The following is a 21384-nucleotide window of genomic DNA, read 5'->3' as shown; positions in this document are numbered from 1 at the left end:
ATATATTTATATATATATTTTATAAAAACGTTTTTACTATATTTAATTCACATATAAAATTAATACTTTTACCAGACTTTAATAATTTTTTATTTAGTAAAAAAATTAAAAATTAAAATTAAAAAAAAAATGCTTTAATTTTTTATTCCTTAGTGACTAAAATCGCTGATGGGCCACGTGCCAGAAAGAAAAGTATTATTGATATATTATTACAAATAAAGTAATAAATATTTATTAGTTTCACAAATAGCAGTGGCCTTGATTCTGAAGACACCATTCAGGTTCTAAGCTATCGGCAAAAATTCCTCGCTTGACTAAACGCTCGCGATGACGAAGCATCCGTTGTTCCGCATGCATCCAGTATGATTGTGGCTCGGCCCATAATCTTTCAGCCATTGCTGCTGATCGAGGCCACAAACGTGCATCTACTGAAGTACTGTCCACTTGTTCTGACCACAACGCTGCTTCTCCACCTGAATAAAAATAATTTATTGTCAATAAATTAAACTAATCAACGTGACTTAAAATAATAATCAAGTATACGTTAATTACCAAGAATTAAATGTTTCTTAGACTCAAATCCTTGGCTCCTGATAATTTGCAGGGGAGAATTTTCATAAACTTTTTGCCAACCTTTGTAGGGCGAGCACCAGTTCGCCCCTTCACCGACCCAAGCTCCAAAGCTAAAAATAAAAAGAAAATAAGAAAAGTTAAATTAATATTAATTGAACGTGTAATCAATTAATCAATAACTGTTAAACGGTTAATTACTCACCCGCAGTCGAGGTAGAGTGCGTCGTAGTTTGAAAAAATAACTTTGAAGTCATTTTTAATTAATCGATTTATTGTTAAATCAAGTCCTGTAGTCCATATTTGTATTATATATTTATTTGGGTCTAAACGTTTTAAATTTTCTTCATTGGTAAGTCCACTAGTCCACAAAATAACTGGTATATCTTTACCACCATTAGCTAATTTTAATTTTTCATACGCTCGTTCTTGAAAAATACCCCAAAGATCAATGAAACTAGATTCCGATAAATCCCATCCTTTAGTTTCCATCATCCACTTGCGAATCGGTTCAGAAGAGTTCCAACAATTAATATTGACTTCATCTCCACCCATATGAAAGATATCAGGCTTGAAGTCATACATCATGTCTTTATAAATACCCTCAAGTATTTCATAAACTCTTTCGCTAGCAGGATTTAGTTGACCACACGGTGGCTCAACGCAGTACTTTGACCAGGGTTCAGCGCGGAAACATACAGTAGCATTGTCGCCGACCCATTGCCAGCCTTCACCCACATGAGCTGGGGCATCGAACTCCGGAAGTACACGGACACCATTAAGAAAACCAAATTCAACAATTTCTTTGATGTCATGAGCGGTGTACACTTTACTAGGCGTGTAAGCTCCGTATCTTGACATATTTGGCCACGTCCGACTGACGTAAGGAAAACTATGGGAGTCTGTTATATGCCAATGGAAGGTATTTAGTTTTGACATTCCCATGGCTTCGATTGTCCTCAATATTGAAGCTTTGTCCATATAATTACGGCTGGTATCCAGTAGTATACCACGATATGGATAAACTGGACCATCAACAATATAAACATCGCGTACTACTTGAATTTCATTTATCAAATCATTATAAACAATCAATTGCGACAATGTCTCAATACCATGCCGTACTCCAAAATAATTATCTCCACTTATTGTCACACTTATTTCATCAATACTTTGTTGATATATTTGTAGTGTATAATTTTCTCTGGTATTTAATGTCAAAATAAAGTCATCATAATTTTTTAAACCTTTTATATTTATACTGAGATTTAAACCACCGGATCTTGCTGAACTACCGCTTGCTTTTTTAACATTTTTTTTAAGCTTCTCGACGTTGCGGTAAAGAAGATTTCCGACGTTTGATTTTGGATTTACTGAGCGTATTTGTATGTTATCGGGATTCAAATGTGCTACGAAATTGCCAAGTGATAAATGCCCGGTTGGTTTAGGCCACAATGCACCTCCTTGACCGCAAAATAATTGGCAAACTTCCAATGACAGCGGTGATGTTACATTCGGTGTTATCTCTTCCTTCTTGCAGTATCCACCAACGCATTTGTAGTGCCATGGTGAACTAGAATTATAATGATAATATATTATTATTATTATTATTATATTTTTATCAGAGACAACGGTAATACTTTCAAAGTGAAAGTTATAAATTAGTAGATTAAAATTAGTTCAACTATCAAATTCTTGATTTACTTCTTAAATTAATAAAAAAAGCAATTTAGTTTAATTTAAATTAAATGATAAACTTGATTTTAAAAAATATAATTATTTAAATTTAAATTTATAAATTATTAATATTTAAAAATAATGAAAAATTACCTGAAGAGTTGGGCTTCTGTACAATAACTTTGTAGAGCTAAGACGGTAATAAGAATACCGAACATTACAGTAAAAATGATTGTAGTTATGATCACCCAGCGACTTTTAAATTGTGATCGAGATCGCCGGTATAAGTAAAATTTAATTCTATCCATAGTTGGATTATATTTAACAAAGGAGGGGACTGATATTTTAAGTGGGGATTTATTTACACGGCTAGTATGTGAATGGAAACTTGAAATCTACTGTCATATATATTTTAACAATAAATATAAAGCCGATAAATTATCGATTTTATTTAAACCCGTCTAACTAGTAATAATATAATTTTCTTTACTTGTTTTTATTAAAAATCCTAAATTTTATTAACATTTAATGTTGTTTTTTTTTTGTCTATCTCTTGAGTTATCATTATAAAAAATCGACTTTAATTTACCATCATAAAATTACGTATCTATTTCTTGATAACAGTTTATACTATTAAATTTATTTATAAAATAATGTTATATTTTTTTTTAATAATAAGTTTATTGATCTTTGTTTTTATTTTTATCAGAGGGCGATAGATTATTTTAGTACACAAATACTTAAAGAGTATCACTGTTGTATGACGAACCGCGAATAACTAAATAATTAGTATGTTTATTACGTATCAAGTCGTCATTGAGTATTTTTTTTTTTTATCAATACTAAAGACCGTATAATTCTAGATATGAATTACGTATGATAATATTGTGTTTTTTTAAATAAAATAAAAACTATTAGATAAATTCTAGAGGTTTTTTTTCGTTATTAAAAAAAAAGTTAACTGTAATTATTAATGTTGTTTATTTATAAATTAAATTATTTGAAAAAATATCTTTACAAAGAAAAAAACAATTTTAAAATAAATAAATCATTAAACTTATTTTTAAAAAATATAACTATAATTTTAATTATAAATAAATCATAAATTTATTACTTTTTATGAAAATTAAATTTAAGAAAATTTTAAACTGAATTACAATATTAAATTGTGTTAAATATATGCCCTAATTTTAATTAGCTCCTTAAATTTAAACGGTTGTCGTAAATATAAATATAAATTTTTTAAATATTGATATTAATGTTTTTTTTTTTAAATTAGTACGTATCAGATTTAAAATGATCAGAAGTCTATTGTTTGCAAGATCATGAAATCGTTTGTGAGAGAAATTATGAACACATCTGGGACATGATAGATATTTTACTCATCACCACGTATGGCGCGATATTTAGCAAGTTCATTTGGGAAGACTCGATTCAATTCAACAAGCAAGTTAGCCTTGAATTTTCTATAAGCATCGATCTTTCCCTTGACCTGTTCATTTTTCGTTAAAGCCTTTTCGATACAATCCTTTGTGTAAAGCTGAGGATTTCTACCTTGATCAATGTAGCTGTAAAAATAAATAAAATAATATATTTATTATAACTATTAGTATCACAATAATCATTAACAATAAACCGGTTTATGGTGTTTGATTTTTTTAAAACTATTTTTAAAGATTTAAGATACAAAACCAGTTGGTTGACTTACTCGAATACTTCCAAAGGAACATGAACATCTTGAACTTGAGATTTTAATTTGTCTATTTCTTGTAATCCATTAACCAGAGATTGACTGAAAGTAAAAAAGTCATTTTAAATCAATTATATTTTCCCACACTTTTTTTTTAATTATTAAAACGCCATCTGTCATACATTTTATTATAAAATACCATGTAATTTAACAAATAAAAAAGATTTTTATTGATTAAATGTCAATTAATAAATAGGTATCATTTATTACTAACAATTTATTTGAATAATTTTTTAAGTGTTTAAATATTCAAATAATTAATTTACTGCGACGAAAATGACAGAAACATAAAAAAGTTAAAAAATAATAATTTAAATAAAAATAAAATGAATTTGAATTACTTACATTTTTTGATTAAGTACATTTTGTCCTTGTGGTTGAAAATCACTTACAATAATACGTATTTGCCGTACATTTTCAATAAATAATTCAAGTTGACCTTCTAAATTTTCTAGTGTTGACGCCATTTTTATTTTTATCTATAGCTATACATATCAAATATATGAGAATACTATAACGCCATCGGAATGTGGTAAAAAAGTAAACTAAATATTTTAGTGTAATTTACCAAAAATTGAAAAATTGTTTAAATATAAATTTTCAAGTAATTAGCTATTGGTAATTGTTATTGTACAATTATATTGTATGATAGTATTCATTACAACGAATTATATATCATTATTATGTTGAGACACGTGGTTATAGGTAAGTTAAATTATAAATTTGTAATTATTGTTAATTGTAAATATTGTATGATTTATGTTTCTATTTATTTATCAAAATTATGAAACTGTTATATAATTAAATAAAAATATTTCAGGTGGTGGTACCGGTGCCATTGGAAGAGCCCTTACATTTGCACTAAGAAATGAAGGTAACATTGTTACTGTTTTGTCTCGTCAGGAAACTGGTCCTGAATTTCTTTCATGGGTAAATTTTATTTAGATAAATTATTTTATGATGCGTGTAAATTTTGAGAATAACCGGGGATTTTTAAGTATTTGGAAGTAAAAAATATGTTTTAAAAATCGGAGGATTTAATTCGGAGTTAAATATCAATTTTTTGGAAAATTAGATCTATTGTCTGGTGCTGGAAGTACCGGCTTCTGACAGTTTTAGTATTTTTAATTATCGACCCTGATTACAAGAAACGATTCAAAACAATTCAATTTTACTACTATATAGATATACATTCATCATTGAGTGAATCGTTTTGTTTAATCAGAGAAGTCAATTGTCATCAAAAATTTTTTTTAAAAATGTACACAATAAAATTGTTGAAAATTCTTCACATGGATTTTTTTTTATTTTTGCCTGTCGGTATTTACTTTGTTTATTGACGACAAATCAATTTTTTTAATTACTACTTTCAGCATCATTTTTCTATGATATGATACTCAAGCTAGCTGACGTCTAATAATTTTTGGATTTTTTTTAGAAACAATAAATTATAAAAAAAAAAAAAAATTATAAAAAAAAATCGTACCTGTAGCTTTTTTATTTTTCTACGTGTGCATATTTTTAGTTTTTTTTTTTTGTCATTGATTTGTTGAAAAAAAAAAAATTTGAAAATTGTTAATTGTGTTTTAACTTCAGGATAATTTCTATGAGGCTGAAAGTAGCCAGCATCTGACAATTTCAGTATTTTTAAGTACCAAGTTAATTGTCATCAAAAAATTTTTTTAAAAATGTTCACAACAAAACTTTTGAAAATTCTTTACATGGATTTTTTAAAATTTTTGCATGTCAGTATTTGCTTTATTTATTGAAGAAAATTAATTTTTTTTAATGACTGCTACTTTCAGGATCATTTTTCTTCTTTCAAAATTTTGTTATTTAAATTTATTCAAATCTCATTAGAACTAAATAGGGCAGAGGTCATTTTTGGTCACTGCTCCATTTTGGAGAACCGAGTCACCTCAAGAAAAAAAGTATCCATGCCGTAGTCAGGATAACTCATGATTGCTTCATCTGAAATCAAAAAAACCAAAAAGATTTTTTTAGTACACAAGTTTATGTTAGATCTGAACGAAGGATTTTTTTCATTAACTACTTATTTTTTTATTAAATAAAAGGAACCATTTTTGGCAAAAATCAATTTTTTGATTGCACCTTTACCAAAAATTCAAAAATGAATATTTTGTTTATTCCTTTGTCACATCCAAGATAAACTTATGTACTAAAGAAATCTTTCTGGTTTTTTAATTTCAGATGAGGCAGTCATGAGTTATCCTGCCTGCGGCATGGAGACTTTTTTTTTGAGGTGACTCGGTTCTCCCCACTACCACTGGCTTATTTTCCAATATTTTTTTATGAAAATTTAGCAGAATATTCTTGGAATGATGCTTAATAATGTCACAAATTTTAAGAATTTCAATAACGAAGGTACTCTGAAAAAAAAAAAAATCACAAAAATATGCTCGTTTTTTCTTGTATCTCAAACCCGTTTCCCCCCTTGAATAAATAAATTCATAACTAATAAAGTATACATTATTTGTTTAGCAAAATTTAGCAATAAATGGTTTACCCAAAGATACAACAGACGTTATAAATGTTGCTGGACAAAATATACTAGACCCAATGAAAAGGTGGAATGAAGAATTCAAAAATGAAGTATGGGATAGTAGAATTAGGACGACAAAAGCACTAGCACAGGCTATCAATAAAAAACCTGATGTTAAATCATTTGTAACAATATCTGGTGTTGCTTATTACAAACCTGATGATACAAAAGAATATACTGAGTATGATAAATGTGAACCATATGATTATTTGTCAGGTGAATAGATAATATACAGGGTGATTCAGAATTACCTTCACAGCGGGAAAACTTGAATAGAGGAGACGATTCTAAGCATAAAGTTCCTTAGCCATTTTTCAAAATTCTCAATAGTTTTTGAGTTATTTAAAATCTAAATTGACCAATCAACGACATGCTTTGAGATTTAAAAAAAATTAAAAAGAATAATGAATAAGTTTGGCAACGCCGCAACAGTAAACTTCAAGTTATACACTATTTATTTAATTTAAAAAGTTCGATTTGTCACAGAAGAGAAACAAAACACACAATTACAACATAGAATATATTCGTATATTTTGTTTTATCTTTTCTCTTTTTATAGAAAAAATTATTAATGGAAAATAATGCTTTTATTGAAAATGAAGCTTTTGGAAATTCGAAAAAAAAAAAAAATTACAGATTTTTAATTATATGATGAGCAACCCAGATTAAAAAAAGAAATTTGAAAACTAATTGAATTGTGTTTTACCAGAATGAAAGCAATTTCAAATAGACAAATATATAGATATACACATCATTTTAAAATCTTTTATTTCGCTTGCTCTGTCTCGCTCAAGACTTTGCTAAGCGCTCATTGCACGTCATACTAAACATTTTTGTAAAGATCTCGCGGATTGTCTTGTGAAACATGTTCCAAGTGATCTTTCTCGGCGATTAGCTATCTGACTATCTCGCTAATGGTCTTGCTGGTGATCTTTCTTAGAATTTTGCTGGTGATCTTGCTGACCATCTGACTGATGGTCTCCTGGTGGTCTTGCTGACCATCTTGCAGGTGGTCTTGCTGGTGATCTTGCTGGTGGTCTTGCTGGTGGTCTTGCTGAAGGTCTTGCTGAAGGTCTTGCTGAAGGTTTCGCTGGTGATCTTGCTGATGGTCTTGCTGGTGGTCTTGCTGAAGGTCTTGCTGGTGGTTTTGCGGGTGGTCTCGCTGGTGATCTTGCTGATGGTCTTGCTGGTGGTCTTGCTGGTGGTCTTGCGGGTGGTCTCGCTGGTGATCTTGCTGATGGTCTTGCTGGTGGTCTTGCTGAAGGTCTTGCTGAAGGTCTTGCTGAAGGTTTCGCTGGTGATCTTGCTGAAGGTCTTGCTGATGGTCTTGCTGGTGGTCTTGCTGATGGTCTTGCTAGATGGTTAGCAAGACCACCAGCAGGACCACCAGATAGATCACCAGCAGGACCACAAGAAAGATCACCAGCAAGACCTTCAGCAAGACCACCAGCAAGACCACCAGCAAGATCACCAGCAAGACCACCAGCAAGATGGTCAGCAAGACCACCAGGAGACCATCAGCCAGATGGTCAGCAAGATCACCAGCAAAATTCTAAGAAAGACCACCAGCAAGACCTTCAGCAAGACCATCAGCAAGACCACCAGCAAGACCATCAGCAAGACCATCAGCAAGATCACCAGCGAAACCTTCAGCAAGACCTTCAGCAAGACCTTCAGCAAGACCACCAGCAGGACCACCAGATAGATCACCAGCAGGACCACAAGACAGATCACCAGCAAGACCACCAGCATGACCACCAGCAAGATCACCAGCAAGACCACCAGCAAGATGGTCAGCAAGACCACCAGGAGACCATCAGCCAGATGGTCAGCAAGATCACCAGCAAAATTCTAAGAAAGATCACCAGCAAGACCTTCAGCAAGACCATCAGCAAGACCACCAGCAAGACCATCAGCAAGACCATCAGCAAGACCATCAGCAAGATCACCAGCGAAACCTTCAGCAAGACCTTCAGCAAGACCTTCAGCAAGACCACCAGCAGGACCACCAGATAGATCACCAGCAGGACCACAAGACAGATCACCAGCAAGACCACCAGCATGATGGTCAGCAAGACCACCAGGAGACCATCAGCCAGATGGTCAGCAAGATCACCAGCAAAATTCTAAGAAAGATCACCAGCAAGACCATTAGCGAGATAGTCAGATAGCTAATCGCCGAGAAAGATCACTTGGAACATGTTTCACAAGACAATCCGCGAGATCTTTACAAATATGTTTAGTATGACGTGCAATGAGCGCTTAGCAAAGTCTTGAGCGAGACAGAGCAAGCGAAATAAAAGATTTTAAAATGATGTGTATATCTATATATTTGTCTATTTGAAATTGCTTTCATTCTGGTAAAACACAATTCAATTAGTTTTCAAATTTCTTTTTTTAATCTGGGTTGCTCATCATATAATTAAAAATCTGTAATTTTTTTTTTTTTTTCGAATTTCCAAAAGCTTTATTTTCAATAAAAGCATTATTTTCCATTAATAATTCTTTCTATAAAAAGAGAAAAGATAAAACAAAATATACGAATATATTCTATGTTGTAATTGTGTGTTTTGTTTCTCTTCTGTGACAAATCGAACTTTTTAAATTAAATAAATAGTGTATAACTTGAAGTTTACTGTTGCGGCGTTGCCAAACTTATTCATTATTCTTTTTAATTTTTTTTAAATCTCAAAGCATGTCGTTGATTGGTCAATTTAGATTTTAAATAACTCAAAAACTATTGAGAATTTTGAAAAATGGCTAAGGAACTTTATGCTTAGAATCGTCTCCTCTATTCAAGTTTTCCCGCTGTGAAGGTAATTCTGAATCACCCTGTATAGACAATAGATTATTATTTGCTTAACTTCTTCAGTAATTAATGAATCTATTTGTAGAATTTTATTTTCAGAATTAACTCATGCTTGGGAAGAAGCAACAGAACTTTCTCCAAATTCTACATGTAGACGAGTGACGATAAGATCTGGTGTAGTTTTGGGAAGATATACTGGAATGATTCAAAAAATTATCATGCCTTTCTTCCTAGGCCTCGGTGGCCCTATTGGCAGCGGAAAACAAATCATGCCTTGGATTCATATCAGTGATTTAGTTGACTTATTTATATTTGCAATTGAAGAAGAACGAGTTAAGGGAATTCTGAATGGTGTGTCACCACAGGTATTTTAAAATTCTATTTATTTATTTAAATTATTTACTGTAACTTTATATTATCGACTAATTTTTATGTTTTATGGGTTAGATAATAACGAATAAACAATTTACTAAAGCTTTTGCAAAAGCTATGTGGAGACCAGCGTTTATTCCACTGCCTGAATTTGCAGTTAATCTTATTTTTAGTTCAGAAAGAGCGAAGGTAAAAATTTATATTAATAATAAAAACATTACTCTAATTTTTACTCATAATTATAATAGTTTTTAATTATCATTAGTTACATTTTTCCATTTTACTGCAGTTTAAACATTATTATGTTAACAATTTAAACAAATGCATGTTAAATTAAACGATAAGGTAAAAGCCCTAATATCTGATCAAGGAACTAGTACCCGATCATTCCATGTATTTGTATAGATATATTCAGTAAAATTTAGTAAATATAGATATACAGATACATGAGTGATCGGGCATTAGCTCCCTGATCAGGTACCGAGTCTTTTACTTTACTCAAGAATTTTATAAGATTAAAAGATTAATTATTTACTTTTTTATTTTAGATTATGATAGAAGGTCAAAAAGTTATTCCTAAACGAGTACTAGAGTATGGTTTCGAGTATTCTTATTCAGATATTAATGAGGCATGCCAACAATTTGCTGATGTTTCATACTCACAACAATATTAATATTTACATTATTATTACTTTGTTTTTTTAATAAAAAGTAGTAAAAGTTGAAATACTTTTAAATTAAAAAAGTACTTAAGTAGTGATTTTTTTAAGTCCTTTGTCCTCCATAAAAGTTGTAAATCATTTAGATTATTTATTTAAATAATTAAAATATTTTTAAAAATAAATTATTTGTATCTGCGAGTATGAGTGTGAATGTGGCTGACAATTGTCAATTTTTTTAATTGTAGAATAAATATATAAAATGTAAGTAAGTTAAGAGATCTAGTTCCCTGATCGGGTACTAGGTCTCTTCCCTTAGAATAAAAATTAAGAAATGCGTGTCTACAAAAATGGAAAACCAGTACGCGCATTTTTTTCAATTTCAATATTTTATTTTATTTATTTAAAGCCATTCTCAGACAGTGCCCTCCTCCCCCATTTTTTTAAAACTTTCATTGACTTTCAACTGTCAAAAGTGTATAAAAATTTTATCAATTAATTAAAACAAATTAAAGCATTAATTGAAAAAAGGACAATTTCGCTGAGGTACAGATTTAAAAAAAAATGACTTACAGTTGATATCAATTGGGAGTTAAACGAAATTTGGAAAATAAATTTCAGTAAAATCTTCATGACAATTTTATAATTAGAATTTTTTTAATTTTGTAGACTAAAATTTATTCGAAAAATTTCGTTTAACTCCTAATTGATAAAAACTGTAAGTAATTTTTTTTAAATTCTATACCTCAGCGAAATTGTCTTTTTTTAATTACAGCTTCAATTTTTTGTTAATTAATTAATAAAATTTTTAATGATACTGTAGCGACATCAGACAATTTGTTAATTTTTATAAATTAGTTGTAAATAAAATACAATTTTTAGAATTTGCATACAAAGATTTTTTAAAGTTTCTCATGTGCAATTTTTCAAAGTTTTTCCTTGTTTATTTAAAAGAAATAAATTATTTTAGTGTCTGCTACTTTTAGTGTCATAATTTTTACACAGTTATGACAGTTGGGTCATTGCATATTTTTAAAAAATGGGGGACAATGTCTGAAAATGCCCTTAAAATTTATAAACTGTCTCATGTCTGCTACACATATTCTGCAAGTAAATATTTTAAAAACTACATAAACACAAACAAATATTCTTAGATTCAAAAACAAACTGTTTTACCGATCGAAAACAAAGTAAATCCTTACAATAAAAACTAAGTTACAAAAATCAAACATGGCTCACATGATGCGCGCGCTCAGCTGTTGTTTACCGACAAATGCGTGTCAAAGAAACTAAACGAAACATTGCAAGGCAGATTGGATTGGTGAGTAAGATTCAAAGTTTTTTTTTTCCACAACTCGTCGTCAACGATTATTATATTTTACATTGAACAAACAGTGCGCTCCATTATTATCGAAAAAAAAATCCTCAACGCTATGGAGACTCACAATAACAGTAACAATAATAATAACAACAACAATAATAACAACAGTCACCCATTAAATATAACTGTTAATTAATCCAAGAGTGTATAACACCATAAACCAGCCAATAATTATAATAAAAAAAAAAATAATAATAATAATAATTACAATAATAAGAGTAACAACAACAAAAACATAAACCTGAATGTGTGGTCAGTAAAATAATAAAAAATATAAATCGATGGGGAAAGTTATTAGAAGCAGGTCAACGATGATATTAAATATTAAAGGAACGAGTAACTGACCTGACTTTCCTTAAAAAAATAATAAAAGGATCTAGAGGAACAACGCATGCTACGTTATTTTATAACGCATTGAGGTTAACGTTTCACGTTTGGCCAAAGGGACACTAAGGTCAGCTTTTATTTTTTTTTATTATTTATATTTATATTTTTAACTCTTATTTAATTGCTTGCTCATAAATAATTAATTAATTATGTCGTGGTAATTTTTTATGCATTCATACTTGCAGATAGCTAATTTTTACAGACATAAATAATTAATTAGATTATGTAGTAATAAGTGATTACAGTTTATTGTACTGAATACTTAAAATTAACTAATAAGATTAAATAAAATGACATGACACATGACAGTAAATTAACTGGTCTTGTTAAATAAAATAAATCTGTGTTGTAATTAAATTTTACGAGAAAATGATGACGTAAACATTGTATGTAAGAACAAAGTATTTGTTTAGGATTGTATGTAGAGGTGAGTAGTATGTAATATATAAGGGGATGGAGCAATGAGTAAGCAAATTCAAGGCTTCTTTTTCATTTAAGTTTAAATTTTACTAGGTTAGGTTTATTTAATTATATGTTATATTTATTGCTAATTAAATATAACTGATGGTAAAATAAATTAATGGTGATTAATTTTAACTGATTTATTTATTTGTTTTGTTTAATTGCAGGGTGCACTATGAACGCAAGGACTCAGTTGTTTGAACTAAGCATGGAGGGTCGTCAAGTTGATGAAGCGGTCGCAAGTATATTTCATAGTGTGTTATTCCATCGTAGTCTTGGTAAATTTAAATATAAACAAGAAGGAAGTTACTCTGTGGGTACCCTGGGTTATCAGGATGTTGATTGTGATTTTATTGATTTTACATACGTGTGTTGCTCATCTGTCCATCTTGACCAGACGTTAAAAAGAGAAATTTCTGGTTTTTCGGAAGCGTTGAGATCAACAGACAGTCCGGGTTCGGGACAAATATCACTAGAATTTTTTCAAAAGAAAAAAAATCGTTGGCCTTTTCAACCTGAGTGTATACCGTGGGAAGTATGGACTGTTAGACTAGAACTTATTAAATTAGCAACTGAACATGAAAGACAAATATGCCGTGAAAAAGTTGGTGATTTATTGACAGATAAAATATTATATATTACTGAAGTTATGAATCGTCATGATTATTTACCGAAAATGCCGAATCAAGCTGAGTTAGATCTCATTTTTGATACCTCATATCCTGATGTTCAGCCTTATTTATTTAAATTGTCTTTTACTACATCCGGTCCACCGAGCACGACCATGGGTAACACCATGAAAAAACTCATTAAGGAAACTCTAGCTATTTAGTTATATATTAATTATTATTTATTATTATTATCATTATTATAATTATTTTGAATACGTTGTTACGTTTTTTTTAACGTCCACATTATTACGATTTAGTGTCAAATTATGACATATATTTTTTATCATAAATTGGTGTGCATTAAATAATTATAAATAATAATAATAATAAATAATAAAATTATTCTCAATATCCAACAGTCGTTAAAAAAACGATAAATCGTGTATATTTATCAACTGGTTAGTACAAATAATATATAAATATATGAATTGCTTAATTGTACTTGTTTTAATGCCGATTGCATAGAATACAGCAGAATAATTAATTTTTTTTTAATTTAACGAAACATTATTAATAATTATATCGTAGTTGTCTTCATATATGTCGAATTAATATTAATATATATTTATAGATCGACGGGTTGTGTATTTTAAATAAAAAATGCGGATTTTTACGGATAAGTAGAGGAAAAAAAAAGATTGAGATAAAATATCAGTGTAATAATTTTATTTTGTCAAATGTTTGTTAACCGGAAGTACTTTGTTTAAATCTAAAGTAAATATAATTCAGAAAATTGTATTGTATCCACTCAAGGATAAATGGAAAGTTTATAGTTAAACTTTGAGTTTGAGAATAAAGAGATAAAAGCCACGAGAAATATATATGTATAATATAGTACCTATATATGTACATACATACAATAATATATATATCTATATATATATATATTTGATTTTAAATACAAATACTAATGTTCAATATATCACGGAAATATTAGAAAAAATAATAAGTAAAGATAATATAATAAATTGCGTGGAATATAAATAATAGTTATAGTTTTACGTTAATTATAATCAAACAATTAATTATTTTATTAAATCATTGTCATAAATTATTAGTTTTAGGTAATAGCGGCTGTTTTTATATGTATGTTAAAGAGATATACGCAAGCTTAACGATTATTTAATTATAATGAACGTAATTTAATCTTGTATCTGCGACGTAGAGTTATTTTTATTAACAAATTGTTTGTTGCAATTAATTGTCTGTTAGTTAATTTTTTTTTACATCGTCAATCATGTAAATAGCAATACATTTTTAGTCGGTTAATTATAAAAAATGATTTATTAATGTACGATAATATTATAATATATTAGTAGTAATTTGTTAAAAAATTAATAATAATTAATTGAGTGCCCTAATGCTGATCAAAATTATCTTTTTCACTGTTTTAGTGTATGAAAGATTGCGTGGACTTTGTGCGTGAATAATATACATATATATAGATTAATATTATTATTAAATAATTGTGAACTTGTGACATATTTCGACGTCCTAGGATTTAAAATAAAATCGGGTGAAAATACATTAATTTAAAAGTAAATAAGAGAAAAATTTTTAATCAAATCGAATAAATAAAAATATACGAATGCTAATATATAAGTAAATTGTAAATGAATCGAAAAAAAAAAAATATGAATGATTAATATTAAAATACAGGCTAGTGTTTTATTAGAAGTGTTCATCGGTTTAAAATCAATTTAATTGTACAGATTAACAATAAATTTAAAAAGAAAATTTATTATTATATTAATTATAATATAAACTAATTATAGCGATTATTAATTAAAGTAACGAGTGATAATAATTATAATACAGATGTAATTACGTATTGTATTAAGTTACATAACAATAATAATAATAATAGTAATAATTGAATGAAAATAATTAAAATAAATTTTTGCAGTTTGTTATTTCTTTATATTTTTTTGCTGAGTAATTTTAATTCGAGTTATTTTTAAGAGCAAATAAAAATAACGTTCAATTGTTGATTTATGTACATTTTCTCTTTGCAAGTTTTTTTCATCGCTCTTTCCACTGAGTGAACTTTATTCAACTCGTACTTATTGAATTGAATGAATTCATCTGCTGAGACTGTTAAGCCCCAATCACTTTTAATGATTGATGTTGAAGAATTTATCAAAAAATTTCTTTTCAAACTCTTAATTAATTTTATTTTTTAATTATTAATTAACGATAACTGCAAGTTTTTTATGTAGATTGCTTTTGGAAATATAGATATTGTAGAAGGTCTCATATCGCAATTTTCAAAAAATTTTGCTGTAATATGTTTTATTTTGCCCAAAAATGCCATCGGCTCAAAAGTTTATATCTGTATGTACGTATGTATATAATGCGCCACGTCAGATAGATACTGGTTGCAATTTTTATCGGATATTAATGAAACTTGGTACATTTGTTCGTTGAGAAATTACCTTGATCAAGTTCGAAGATGAGCAAAATCGATCGAATAGTTTAGAAGATGCGGATGTTTGAAATTTTTTTGATTGTTGTAAAAATATAATTTCTTGCTTTGTGCTTAAATAACTTTTGAACCAAAAGCGATAACTTAATTCCGTAAAATGCATCGTGAAGTTCGTGATATTAGCTTTGATTTTCACTACACAACTTGTGATTTATAAAAATTCCTTCTAACAAATTGATGATCTCGAATATTTAAAAAAATTGAAATAATTTACTTTCGCAGCTTCATCTTCTCATAACTTCTGAATATTAAGACATAAGTGAAATTCATAAATTTTATAGTGTCGCTCATGAAATAAACATCAATTACACTATTATAAATTTATTTTTTATTTATTAGTTCATTTTCTGTGGCGTTTCAAAGGTACCAGAATCAAAATCATGCGATTGAAATTAAGCCTACACAATTATTTTATTTTTTTTGAAATGCATGTTGTAGTTTATGAACGAAGCTTTAATTAATGATTTTAGAACTTCATTTCATATTGATTTAATTAAGAAATATACCTTTCATTCTGGGTATGACTGGATGGCACTTTTTTTCTTTTATGGAAAGTAGGAGACGTGTAAATAGAGTTGCAACAACATCAAGATTGACCATTTGAACCGAAGGTTGGAATATTTAAATTTAGCAAAAACATTCAAATTAAAAAAAATCTTTGCTCATTCAATTGGATTATAAATAATATTTTCTGATATTTTTTTAAGTATAAAATAAAAAATCCTTCAATTTAATTATGATTCTGACGTTAGCTGACAATTCCAAATTTTCTGATTTTTTTTTTCAGCAAATTAATTACAAAAAAAAAAAAAAAAAAAAAAAAAAAAACTAAAAACACGCGCATGTAGAAAAATAAAAAAGCTATAAGTGCAATTAAACATTTTTTTTTTTATAATTTATTGTTTTTAAAAAAAATAAAAAATTATTAGACGTCGGCTAACATCAGTACCATTTTTAATTGAATATTTGCAAAATACTTTATTGAAATATATAAAATCTCATTTATTTAAAGAAAAGTATTAAGACGACAAAAAATCGAAATTTAATAATTGAAGTTTTTAAATGATTTATAGTTTTCTTTATTTATTAATTTTATAAAGGAAAAATAATGCATTAATTTTTGACGCATCAATGAATAATTTATTAGACAAATATAAATTTTATTTATAATTTTACACTTTTAGTATTGCATGTTTTTTTACGCTTGCGCGAGATACCGCAAGCTCATGAGCTTCGGCGTCCAGAAATTTCATAATCTAGTCTCAGTCGCGACCCGAAATCAACGCGATTCGCTATCATCCCTGGACCTTAACATTTAAATGTTTTTATTTACCGTAAAGTTTAAAAATAATTTTTATAATTAAATTTATTTAAATAAATGATGTTACTTTTTTAAAATAATGAATGCATTACATATTCAAAAAATATAAAAGTTTTGTATTGTTATAAAATAGTGAATACTAAATAATTTAAAAGCCGGTTAAAATTTAAAAAAACAAAATGAAATTTTTGACCCATATAAAATTAAAAGGAAAGACACAATGGATTTGTTGTTAAAAATTCTAGTGTTCTTAATTCGAATAAGTTAATTTATCTCGGAGTGGAAGTTTTCGATTCTCAAGTTTATCTTGTTAAACAACTAAACTAAAAGTTAAAACAACATCAAATCTGTTGTGGAGAAAACAGATTGTTGGAAATCAGGGAAAAGCGTAAAAGCGAGAGAAAACTTACTACTTCAACAGGTGGCCGGTAATACGCGTGACTATCATATTCACGAGCTTTAAAAACTTATTAAATGTAAGCCAAAAAAAATAAGTAAACCAAAACTAAGAATAAAAAATAGTAATAAAATACAAAAATACTATTTCGTTGTTTAAAAATATGTAAAGTTTTTTTTTTTTTTATTGTCGTTAACAATTTACGTTTTCGGAGTGGATTACATTTTCCTCCCGTCATTTTTCCTTGACTATAAAAATATGAAATAAAAAAAAAGCTTAATAAAAATGTGGTGGATTGAAAGTATGGGAAAAAGCTTTTTACAGCTCCTAAAATTCTCACAGTACTCCATTGAATTCAAAGGAATCCAAGTGTATGAAAAAAAAAAATCAAAAGCTTCATTCCATTACTGTGCAGTATAAATTTTCAAAATAAAGTATTTCATCTCGCAGAATATCAAAGGAATTAATAAAAATTTATTTATTTAAATAAGCAAGATTAAATATGCGCAACTCATAAATCTATTCAACAGCATAAAAGCTCGACTCCAATATTTGTATTTATACTTTTATTATACAACGCGTTAATACTTTAAAGCTGCATAAAAATAAATCCGTCGGATTCAACCGCAAATGAATAGAAAAATTCAAAATGAACATCACTCTTGCGTCATTAATATACAATTTGACAAGAAACAACAGTAAAATTAATTTCACTTTTGACAACAGTACTGCACAATTTGGCGACGATTTTACAACAAATTTGTACATTAAATTTATATTTTATTTTTTATATTCATTGATATTTATTTTGGGTGTATTCGGTAATATATTAGTGTGTTATGTTGTTGCCCGTAATAATGAAATGCAAACAGTTACTAATTTATTTATAACAAATTTAGCTGTGAGTGACATATTACTTTGTATGCTGGCAGTACCATTGACACCGTTGTATACATTTTTAGGCGGTTGGGTGTTTGGTGAAAGTTTGTGCCATCTATTACCCTATGCTCAAGGTGTAAGCATATATATAAGTACATTAACATTAACGAGTATTGCAATAGACCGTTTTTTAGTAATAATTTATCCATTTCACCCGCGTATGAAAGTGAGAACATGTAAAGGAATAATAGTAATAATATGGATAGCAGCATTAATGCTTACTCTGCCATATGGTATTTATATGGGCCTTGAAAAATATCAGTATTGTGAAGAAAATTGGCCGACAGATCAATTTCGTTTGCTATTCAGTGTAATAACTTGTATTTTTCAATTTGTAATACCATTTTTATTGATAGCTTTTTGCTATATATGTGTATCTATTAAATTAAATGACCGTGCTAAATCAAAACCGGGAAGTAAAACAAGTAGACGTGAAGAAGCTGATAGAGAAAGAAAAAAACGTACTAATCGTATGTTGATAGCAATGGTGACTATTTTTGGTGTTTGTTGGATGCCACTCAATATAAACAATATTTTGGATGACATCTATGATTTTTCAACAAACTGGTCATACTATTACTTGTGTTTCTTCATAGTACACTGTATTGCTATGAGTAGTACATGTTACAATCCATTTCTCTATGCTTGGCTCAATGAAAATTTTCGCAAGGAATTTAAAAAGGTAAGAAGTTGGTACTTAAAAAAAGAATTATTTTGGCTTGTTACCATTTTTTTGTAGCGAAACTTTTTAGCAGAGTAAACTGTGAAACAAAGTACTTTACTAATCAACGGCATTGAATTTTGTGTGCTTAGGTACTGCCTTGCTTTTCAAGAATTTCAACAAACTTTACGACACGGACAACGGATGCTTATAGAAGTGAAAGACTATGTAATGGCAATGAAGCTATACAAGAGAATTTACTGAACAGTTTGGGATCTAAATTCAATCCTAATGTCACTGAAGAGAGCATACAACTTGAATCGAGACCAGCGTCGCCATTGCAATCCAATCAACGTATTATCAATGAATTTACGGATGTTGAAGATGTACGTTTATAGAATTATAAATTTATCATCAAAATTCTGAGTAAGTTCTAGAGTATTATTACTTTTATTGTTATTTTTTTTTAATATTGCCCTTTATTGTTATATCGAAAAATCTTGTATGGCTTGCAATCCTTAAGAATATTTCCTTTGAATTTAAAAAAAAAAAATAAATAAAAAAATATATGGACATACTTGTGAGTATACAAGCGTATATATATTTACAATATGTGTAGACGGATGTATGGATGATGAAGTGGGAATATGGAGGAGTATAAAAGTCAAGAGGCGGTGAAGAGTCAGAAGGTTGATATGAAGGATGCAATTTTTCTTAAGTCCATTGAACAACTCAAAAAGACTCGGGAGTTTTATCACTATATATTATATATTATACAACTACTACTGTATGAGAAGATTCTTTTCATGTCATTTCTTTCACTTCGTGACAAAGTGAATTGAAGCACGTGCTTGCTTATATTTATAATAATAATCATAATATACACATACCAATCACAAGATTAGATTTGTCTTGTGCTTTTTTTTTTTTCATGTCTAATGTGAAGGGTGAAAAATACAGCCGATTTATTTTTTAGAAAAATGATAAGAAATATAAATGACCCTTATTGTTATATTTATATAGATATTATTGAAAAACTGAATATGATGTAAATGTATATATATATAGAGTAGCATGAAATAAATTTAGATTTTAGACTCATAAAAATATAGTAAAGATGCCAATAAAAGTACCTATATTGCAGTTCTATTTTTCAATTCATGCGTTAAAGTTTTATGAGACAAGTCATCTCTTTTAGCAGCATTGTAACCTTTTCATTCTTATTTATCTCGGCCCTTCCTTGTTTTACAAGTATGTTATTGTTATGAATTCCAATGAATATAGATTTTTTCTCGATATTGTACCATTATTATGCGGTTATAAAAATATAAACTTATGTTATTTTATTTTAAAAATGTTATAAATAAAGTTGTATGTTAAATAAAAATTATTAATGTTAATAAAATAATTGTTTTTATATTATAAATTATGAATAAAAATGCACTTTATTGATTGCAAGAGATGAACTTCTTTTTTTTTTACTCCATTATTTTAAGAATAATGATATTTTTTTTTTTTCATTTGAAATATGCTCAAACTCTCGGCTGTAGTTTCAAATGAGAGTCATAAAATAAAAATGCCGATAATTGGCGTGAAAAATTATTATCTTTATAATTTAGTCATTTTTTATCAGCTAATAGTTTTGAAAACTTTTTTTTTATTACCTGCTACACATTAAAATTCAGCCAATTATTCAATCGTTTAATTACAAAAAAAAGTAAATGTTAGATAACTTTTTGTTGTTCGGTGTTTTATTTGACTCATTGTTTTTAACTAACAAGTTTGTATTATAGTTTTACTATTGAAATAATTTTATATTTTATTATTATTGTTTTATTATTTCATGTTTTTTTTGAATAAATAAATAACTGATAAAATATTCATTAATTTTATTTATATATTTATCTATCTGCGCTTGTTTAGTTTTATTACTAATGTATAAACATTAATGTTCTAACGTAAATATTATCGCGTATATTAACGTACGTTATTAAACTGAAAATAATTAGTATGTATACACTATGTATGCTAATTTTGTAGTGCTTAATTATGTGATCAACAAAAACAAAAAAAATAAGGAAATATATAAAAAAAATATACACAGAAAAAAATGATTTCTTGAGGCAAGGAAAATTTTGCATCATGAAATGAAAATAAAAATTTTCTTAGGACTAGAAAAATTTTCTTGACGCAAGAATTTTTTTTCTCGCCCCATAAGTTTTTTTCTGGGCTCAAGAAAATTTTTTCTGGCGTTAAGAAAATTTTCGTTTTCAATTCATA

The 21384-nt window shown here is 28.2% G+C and overlaps 5 protein-coding genes across 9 annotated transcripts; 3 read left to right on the top strand and 2 right to left on the bottom strand.

Annotated features, from left to right (window-relative positions):
- Positions 1-3: 3 nt before the first annotated feature.
- On the bottom strand, positions 4-3222 carry LOC130669453 (chitooligosaccharidolytic beta-N-acetylglucosaminidase-like). The gene is made up of 4 exons (XM_057472370.1): positions 2401-3222; positions 776-2143; positions 553-683; positions 4-473 (listed from the first exon to the last, which is right to left on the bottom strand). The coding sequence occupies exons 1-4, from the start codon at positions 2553-2555 to the stop codon at positions 241-243; spliced, it is 1887 nt and encodes a 628-aa protein (XP_057328353.1). The 5' UTR covers positions 2556-3222; the 3' UTR covers positions 4-240.
- A 278-nt stretch (positions 3223-3500) lies between these two features.
- LOC130669460 (mediator of RNA polymerase II transcription subunit 10) lies at positions 3501-4501 on the bottom strand. Its single transcript, XM_057472383.1, has 3 exons — positions 4343-4501; positions 3956-4039; positions 3501-3815 (listed from the first exon to the last, which is right to left on the bottom strand). The coding sequence occupies exons 1-3, from the start codon at positions 4462-4464 to the stop codon at positions 3626-3628; spliced, it is 396 nt and encodes a 131-aa protein (XP_057328366.1). The 5' UTR covers positions 4465-4501; the 3' UTR covers positions 3501-3625.
- A 31-nt stretch (positions 4502-4532) lies between these two features.
- Positions 4533-10694, top strand: LOC130669457 (epimerase family protein SDR39U1). The gene is made up of 6 exons (XM_057472377.1): positions 4533-4702; positions 4818-4927; positions 6500-6776; positions 9469-9734; positions 9817-9930; positions 10290-10694. The coding sequence occupies exons 1-6, from the start codon at positions 4681-4683 to the stop codon at positions 10413-10415; spliced, it is 915 nt and encodes a 304-aa protein (XP_057328360.1). The 5' UTR covers positions 4533-4680; the 3' UTR covers positions 10416-10694.
- A 937-nt stretch (positions 10695-11631) lies between these two features.
- LOC130669458 (autophagy-related protein 101) lies at positions 11632-14434 on the top strand. 5 transcript variants are annotated; one of them, XM_057472379.1, is made up of 3 exons: positions 11632-11721; positions 11796-12235; positions 12798-14434. In XM_057472379.1, exon 3 carries the CDS (start codon positions 12806-12808, stop codon positions 13460-13462), a length of 657 nt encoding a protein of 218 aa, XP_057328362.1. In that variant the 5' UTR covers positions 11632-11721; positions 11796-12235; positions 12798-12805; the 3' UTR covers positions 13463-14434. The 5 variants fall into 5 exon arrangements, with proteins under 5 accessions (XP_057328362.1, XP_057328365.1, XP_057328361.1 ...); XM_057472382.1 differs by lacking the exon at positions 11796-12235 and having other exon boundaries at positions 11638-11721; XM_057472378.1 differs by lacking the exon at positions 11632-11721 and having other exon boundaries at positions 11728-12235.
- Positions 14435-17040: 2606 nt separating this feature from the next.
- LOC130669456 (prolactin-releasing peptide receptor-like) lies at positions 17041-20774 on the top strand. Its single transcript, XM_057472376.1, has 3 exons — positions 17041-19125; positions 19257-19530; positions 19724-20774. Exons 1-2 carry the CDS (start codon positions 18154-18156, stop codon positions 19500-19502), a joined length of 1218 nt encoding a protein of 405 aa, XP_057328359.1. The 5' UTR covers positions 17041-18153; the 3' UTR covers positions 19503-19530; positions 19724-20774.
- Positions 20775-21384: the final 610 nt, after the last annotated feature.

This window comes from Microplitis mediator, chromosome 6 (assembly GCF_029852145.1).
Source record: "Microplitis mediator isolate UGA2020A chromosome 6, iyMicMedi2.1, whole genome shotgun sequence".
NCBI classification, from domain to species: domain Eukaryota; kingdom Metazoa; phylum Arthropoda; class Insecta; order Hymenoptera; family Braconidae; genus Microplitis; species Microplitis mediator.
This window is presented reverse-complemented; position numbering and strand designations above follow the sequence as displayed.

Coding starts and splice junctions, on each gene's coding strand:
- LOC130669453 (XM_057472370.1), bottom strand. CDS start 2,555: ATGGATAGAATTAAATTTTACTTATACCGGCGATCTCGATCACAATTT. Junction 2,144..2,400: donor ACAGAAGCCCAACTCTTCAG/GTAATTTTTCAT, acceptor TTATAATTCTAG/TTCACCATGGCACTACAAAT. Junction 684..775: donor GCACTCTACCTCGACTGCGG/GTGAGTAATTAA, acceptor TTTTATTTTTAG/CTTTGGAGCTTGGGTCGGTG.
- LOC130669460 (XM_057472383.1), bottom strand. CDS start 4,464: ATGGCGTCAACACTAGAAAATTTAGAAGGTCAACTTGAATTATTTATT. Junction 4,040..4,342: donor AATGTACTTAATCAAAAAAT/GTAAGTAATTCA, acceptor TTTTACTTTCAG/TCAATCTCTGGTTAATGGAT. Junction 3,816..3,955: donor GTTCCTTTGGAAGTATTCGA/GTAAGTCAACCA, acceptor TTATTTTTACAG/CTACATTGATCAAGGTAGAA.
- LOC130669457 (XM_057472377.1), top strand. CDS start 4,681: ATGTTGAGACACGTGGTTATAG. Junction 4,928..6,499: donor GTCCTGAATTTCTTTCATGG/GTAAATTTTATT, acceptor TTATTTGTTTAG/CAAAATTTAGCAATAAATGG. Junction 9,931..10,289: donor TTAGTTCAGAAAGAGCGAAG/GTAAAAATTTAT, acceptor TTTTTATTTTAG/ATTATGATAGAAGGTCAAAA.
- LOC130669458 (XM_057472379.1), top strand. CDS start 12,806: ATGAACGCAAGGACTCAGTTGTTTGAACTAAGCATGGAGGGTCGTCAA.
- LOC130669456 (XM_057472376.1), top strand. CDS start 18,154: ATGAACATCACTCTTGCGTCATTAATATACAATTTGACAAGAAACAAC. Junction 19,126..19,256: donor TTCGCAAGGAATTTAAAAAG/GTAAGAAGTTGG, acceptor TTGTGTGCTTAG/GTACTGCCTTGCTTTTCAAG.